This window comes from Anneissia japonica, unplaced genomic scaffold, assembly GCF_011630105.1.
Source record: "Anneissia japonica isolate Jap-2015-1 unplaced genomic scaffold, ASM1163010v1 scaffold287726_len2788222_cov184, whole genome shotgun sequence".
NCBI lineage: Eukaryota > Metazoa > Echinodermata > Crinoidea > Comatulida > Comatulidae > Anneissia > Anneissia japonica.
This window is the reverse complement of record NW_022705125.1, coordinates 1,198,267-1,205,399: the sequence shown is the minus strand read 5'-3', so window position 1 is coordinate 1,205,399 and position 7,133 is coordinate 1,198,267. Positions and strand designations below refer to the sequence as shown.

Sequence of the window (7,133 nt, the reverse complement as noted above, 5' to 3'; positions counted from 1 at the left end):
TCTGGTTTCTGATAGCGATGTTTTTGAGACTATGCTAATGAAAAGTGACTGGCATGAAGCAAGTCAGCGAGAAGTTGAACTGCATGAAGTGGACAGTGATGTCTTCGCACTAATCCTCGAGTTCCTCTACACCGGACAAATCCGTCTACATATTGAGAACATCATGTCTGTATACCAGATTGCTGAGAAGTACAACTTTAAACGTCTCAAACAATGTCTTTGTAAATTCCTTCATAAATTTGTATTGGAACGCTACCAACAGGGGAAACTAACAGCGCCAGAAGCTGCCGCGATCTGCAATGCCTTTGCAGCTGATACTTCAATGCATCCTGGATTGAAATGGGTCTTACATTGGATCGGTGTAAATTTCTCTAGTTTCATTGAGAGTTTTGAGTGGCAGAAGTTATCAAAGACTACCGTCCTCATGCTTCTCAAGAAAGATGAAATTGGAGACAGTGAGCAAAAGATCTTTGTAGCAGCCAAAAGATGGTTGGAGTTTGATAGCTCGCGTACTGAAACACCAGAGCAAATCTACGAAGTATTGCAGCATGTTCGTCTGACATTTCTTTCTGCAATAGAGTTATACGCTATTGAAAATGACCCTATTGTAGTAAGGTGTGATCCAATGGTGAAACTTATTTTCGATACCATGCGGCGGAAAGTTTATGAGGGCGTGCCAAACTTTATAGGTAAATACGTGACTCAAAATTGGCTGAAGCGTCGAGGTCGAAATAAACTAACGTACTGAATATAAAATCTGTTATACTTTATATATATTGACTTTCTTTATATTTTTTTTCTCTTTCGTAGGAGTTTAACCCACTTTTATTTCTTTCTCTTTTTGTTACTTTTCTTTTTTTTCTGCTTCTAATACATATTTAAATGAAAATGAATATACAAAATAAAAACAATTGCACTTAAGAGGGGTCAGTCGACAATGGCTGACTATCTTTCTTTTTTTTTTTAACATCCTTCTACTTGTAATAATTTCTAAATATTTTTTACCAAAATGTAATTAACATTATTAACATCGTACATTTAAAGAATTTTCATAAAAAAAAAAAAACATATTTATATACATATACACTGTATAATATTAATTTCTGAACGTTTATTGCGTAAATAGATACCGTATATAAATATGCTAAATGTATAAAGATGATTTTTTACGTACGGTATAGCTACTTAAGAAAGTATAATACTTACTCTCGATTTTTCTAGTCCAAGAAAATATCAGTGTTTTTCTCCCCTTGGTCTATCCATTTAATTTTTGCTCGTATTTGAGCTCCTGTTGCCTGTTTATGATAGTATTTTTCAAGGTCTTTCGTTTTTATTTCAATTTCTTTTTCAATGTTTTCACTATGCTGAGATGGAAGTTTTTCATTGAGAATTTTTATTTTATTTTCAATTTTTTAAATTTTGATATTATTTTCTTTACTTTTCTTTTTTCCATAGAACATCGAAAATTCTTTTATTTTAATTTTAGTTAACTCCCATTAATATATAGGATCTAAGCTGATGTCGCTTTTAGATTTTTCGATTATTTATCTCTAATAAAATTACTCCTATCTTTTTGATCGTTAGGCTACTAAATATCACATAATAAATATCGTTTATCATTGGCAGTGAAATTTATAAGGACATGCCTTCCACATGCATCAAGATCTACGGTATTTATTTTTACCTCGAGATATTTCCTAAAGAGTATCGGGACTCCTTTACAGAAGCTGGTTCCTAAACTGTGATGACATGTTCCTTCCCACAGGAAGTTAAAGCATTTTATTTTATCAACTGTCAGATGTGTTTCTTGTAATAAAAGAATGTCTGCACCTTGGTTGTGAGCCCATTTAAACACCTGTCTCTGTTTAAGGTTATCTCTGATACCTCGACAATTTAAGGATATAACATGGAGTTGCAAAGACATGTATATTAATGTTTGAAAAGGTATACACTGTACCGTATATTACAATATAAGTAGGTCGTTTTAAGTGTAAACGTAGCATATATTTATAATAATCATTCCATCAATAAAAAAATATCACTACTAATATTAAATAATAAAATTAATAATAATAATAATAATAGTAATAATAGTAATAATAATAATAATAATAATAATAAATAATAATTAATATTACTATCCTCATTACGATCACCACCGTCGCCACTACCGTCGTCATTAATACTAATAATAATAACGTAACAACAACCACAATAATAACAATAGCAGTAACAATAACAATAATAGCAACAATAATAATAATAATGATAACAATAACCGTAATCATTGTCATAGCAGTCGTCATTCGGTCAATAAAATCGATAAACATAATATTTCTATAGATATACTAGTAAGCTATGATGATTATTGTTGTACATTAATAAATATGATAATGACTAGGTAATGATTTGATATTAGGCATTATTAACTAATATTTATAGACATAGGCTGTATGCACATTGTTTGTTTGCGTATCAATTCATTTATTTTTCTTTGTTTTCTTACTTTTACTTGACTTTCTTCTTCTCTTTGATCCAGGCATTCCAGGGGATATTTCATTCGCATCTTTTTTCAAGTCCTCCATATCTTTTGAGTTCATTCTTTCTTGTTCCTTGGATTTAGTAGTGTCCGTAGGTGTCTGCTTCATGAACTGTGTTATTTTCCCTTGTTTCTTCTCATTTCTCTCTTTTGTTTGATTTTCTTTCTTATCATCACCCTCATCGTCTTCCTTTTCGGTTTCCTCATCGCTGGAATGGGAGCCGTTACTATTTGTGTCTGCATCCTTTTTTTCTATTACTCGCTCCCACATTTCTTGTATTAGTATCTCACCTGAATTATCATGAAGCAGTTTCTCAGCGCTACACTGATCTTTTCTATGACCTTCTAGGCCACATGCATGACATATCAGTTTATTATTGCATGTTTTGGCGTGCGTCCGCTTTGTAGACATTTCGAACATTTCAAGCGATCCTACCTGACCGTCATGAAAAATTCTGGCTTTGAATTTATTTATACTCTTGAACCTAGGCAACGGTGTGTTGATGTTATCTGAGTATAGCATTCGGTCTCCGTTCAAACAGCTTGTTAACTGTTCGTCAACTCTAAGCTTCATACGTTGAATATTACCGGTTACTTTACAATTAAACTTTGAAAAAGCAATTATGATTTCTTCATCCGAAACGGATAGTGGCAGATCTTTGACCGTAATCCGTGTTACGTTGGAATCGTAGCCGGGTAGATACGGGTTTTTATCATATACCTGTATGTTTCGGCCTCTATTAAGTCCTGAAGTAATAAGACTTACTCTATCTTTCTGGGAATCTATATAGAGTCTCCATAGATTTTTAATCCGTTGTATGCCGGTAATACATTGATTAATGACCAGCTTTGTTAACGCTTTGTAGATTTCCTGTGACAATAATATATGGATCTCCCTTTGTATTCGCCTCATCCACTTTCATGAAAACCGGTTTTACCTTGATCGTATCGGTCTTGTTTGACGCGTCGGTGTTCACCTGATCATTTGGTGGGCATTCAAAGACGTTGACATCCTTGTTTGTTTTTTTTCCCAAAATCAGAATGTAGTTTAAGTAAAAATTAGTACTTTGGTTACCGTATTTTACTTTAGTACAAACGAATCTTCCAAATATACATTCGTGTGTGCAAAACCGTTATTAATCTTTATTTTTCGACATTTTTATCAGGAGTTGGTATAATATACGTCCGTGGACAATGGTATACCAGGCTGTTGTCCTTTATATTGATGGAATCTTAAATCTTTACATTTGAACCAGTAATTAATCGTTATGCCTGTATTTGGACATAACTATGTTGCCATAGTTAACAACGATGCTGCGATCAACGGACTCTGCCCGCTGATCCCTCTATCTTTGCACACTCTTGTACATAATGGTAATGGTAATGGTATAATGGTAGTGTGGATGATGACGATTTTACCATAAGGTAGTATGAAAGCTCACTTTGATATAGACTTGCCACAAGTCTCGAATTTATTGATTTTTCGTAGTGTTAGCACTTTTCGGAAAGCGCCACCAGCGTCAGTTTATGTCGAGAAACTTTTTTTATACAAATCCAAGAAAAAGTATCTATGAAACGCCAATCAAATAGGTAATATGATTAAGACAAAGTTTAGGGACTGGAACCCAGTCTAACTTTGATGATGATGTGTCAAGTACTTCCTGAGTATTCCTTTTAATGTTAGTGAAATAAAAATTATTAAAGGTAAATAAACATGGAAATTGATATCAGTATAGATACTCACTATATCTTACAAATTCTAGATTGTCTACAGACAAATACTGGATTTGCTTTTACACAATACAAATAAATAAGATTTATAAATAGGCCAAATAGATCCTTAAAGAACATTTGTTAAAACTACTAGTACCTTATGTTGGAAAACTTCAATTCATCCATTATACTATAATAATATTAGGCCTAATAATAATAATAATAATAATAATAATAATAATAATAATAATAATAATAATAATAATAATAATAATAATTTTCTAGCCACGCCCCACCCTTTTACACAGACTGAATTTTGGCTTTTGTATAGCTTTTCCGCACGTAGTCTCAGCTATTTGTTAGTTTTCAACCAATCAGCAGCAAGTTTCACTACTACAAACATATAAGTATTTCCCTGTTGTAGCAGATATTATTCCCCTGAAGACGATTGAAGCAACTCAATCGAAACGTCAAGATATTTTCAACCAACAATAGTTCTTTCTCAGGACTATCTAAGTGGTGTACCACAAGCATTATAATTTATATAATAATAATAATAATAATAATAATAATAAAAATAATATTAATAATAATAATAATATAATAAGTGTATATAAGTGGTGACTCATTGTATGATGTTGTATTTTCTATATTAACGAGGGCCCCTGAACATCAGCCTCCCTTCGGGGAAGTTGGAATGGCTACCTCTTTAAATATTGTTGAAATAAAACAATATAAAATAAATTCCCCGCCGGACGCCATCCCTGTATTTCTGAGTCTAGATTTCGGGGAATGAATATTATTTACGTGGTGAATCAAATCATGATACATAGGCTTAAGCTATTGATACTTAACTACAGTAAAAAATAAAATCATTTCAAAATTGTTCCATATTTTCAATAAGCTGAATGTGCAAGTTATGTTTGAATTTGGTTTACAAACGATATTAAGTTGTAAATTATTTTTCTGGCCAAAACCTGACCAGCCGGACCGCTTTCGACGTCCTTGTTCTGTCATGATAATCATCTTTATGTCCGACATATGTCAGGCAAACAAAATATGCATGTATCCCGTTTATTTTTTTTTTTTGATCCCCTATATAAATTATCCAAGAACGCTAAAGCAGAAAACTAATGCATCTTTTCCTGCCACAGTGCGGTGGAACTACACTACGATCATAACTGTATTAAAAATAAAACTAATTTAACGTGGTTTCATAAAATGAAAAATATATATACACATTTTTATTACAATACCGAAAATCAGTACAATTGTATAATAACATGGCTGAAAACAACATAAACAAATCACTGGAATATCTTGAGGAAAAGGTATTGGAATGTTCCATTTGCCTCAAAAGGCTCCAGCAGCCGAAATCTTCATAGCTTTTGTATGTCAATTTTGTGTGATTGGGTCAAGAAAAAGGGCGAGCTGATATGCCCAACTTGCTCAAAATCATATCCAATACCGGATGGCAGGCTTGAGAAACTTCCTCCAAGTACCTTTGTCAACAACTTATTACAAACTATTGAAGAGATGGAGGAAAGAGACAAACGTGAATGTAATTGTGAAATTGGCAAAAAAGCTACATGTTATTGCCAGGAATGCAGACAGTACATATGTTCCACTTGCTATGACCACCATAAGAATTTTCGAGCTCTTAAAAATCACATACTTCACCAAATAGAAGATTTGCGATCCATGACGCCCCTAGAGTTTTCTTCATTACACTGCCAGCAGTGTTCACTTCACAGTGAGCCTTTGAAGTTTTACTGCAAATATTGTAAAACCATAATATGTATGCATTGTGCTATTACTGACCATAAGACAGCGGATGGAAGTCATAAGGCCATTAATATTTCAGAAGATTGCAATGGATTTAAACAGACTGCTAATGAAATCGAAGAAGCTGCCAATTATTTCACAACCACAGTAGAAGGTGGGATAACAAAAATGCTCCTCAATACTACAAAATTAGACCAAAATATAGATACTAGTTTAAGAGATATTGACAATCATGTAAAAGAAATGTACCAGATAGTTAAGGATAAGGAACAAAAATTAAAAATGAAAGTAGTAAGGGAACATGAAAAGAAAAAGAATAAAATTGATGCCCAAGCTCATGAGCTGAGATTAACAGTATCTGATGTAAAGAGAAAATTAAATTTTCTATATCACCTTTTAAAGAGTGATGAAGCGATGGCTTTACAATCAAGTGAAGCAATTATTACAGGATTGAAAGATAGAATCAAAGAACTGCCAAGTTCAATATACAACGGAGATACACACATTAATCAAGAAATTCACTTCTTTCAAAATAAACATAAAATCACTGAATTAAAAAAGCATGGAATTGGCATTGTGAGTGAGAAGATAGCAGATTGCTTAAAAGTAAATTGTAGTAGAAATATTTGTGCGACACAATACCAAATAATTACTGTCAAACTAGTCAAAATAGAAAAATGTGAAATACATGCAAGTCAACTAGAAGCAACATGGACAGTCGAATGTACAGGAGAAACCAGTTCAAGAAGAAGATGATGGTAATTATATTGTTAAAGGAGCGTGTACAAGTATTGGTGTATACAGACTAGATATTAGTATTGATTGCGAACCAGTCAAGCATTCTCCAATAATGATAAATGTAGGAAAAAAAGGGTTACAGATGTTGTATGGTGTGATCAAGAAAACTGCTTATTGGCTGCATATTGGAAAAATGACATATTGACGTAGCCACAAAGAGAATCTGCTTTGAATATGGTATTTTAGAAGAACTATGAAGTAAGTCGGACAGGTTACTTCTATAATGAAGAGCTATTATTAGACTGGTGATACCAGTTAGTGACTTAGTATTTACAGGCAATGGCACCGTCAGCGGGCT

General features: G+C 33.0%; 2 protein-coding genes across 2 annotated transcripts; both read left to right on the top strand.

The window, feature by feature from the left end:
- Positions 1-31: 31 nt before the first annotated feature.
- On the top strand, positions 32-748 carry LOC117105322 (kelch-like protein 21). Its single transcript, XM_033246444.1, has one exon. It carries the CDS (start codon positions 32-34, stop codon positions 746-748), a length of 717 nt encoding a protein of 238 aa, XP_033102335.1.
- A 4,896-nt stretch (positions 749-5,644) lies between these two features.
- LOC117105320 (E3 ubiquitin-protein ligase TRIM33-like) lies at positions 5,645-6,793 on the top strand. Its single transcript, XM_033246440.1, has one exon. It carries the CDS (start codon positions 5,645-5,647, stop codon positions 6,791-6,793), a length of 1,149 nt encoding a protein of 382 aa, XP_033102331.1.
- Positions 6,794-7,133: the final 340 nt, after the last annotated feature.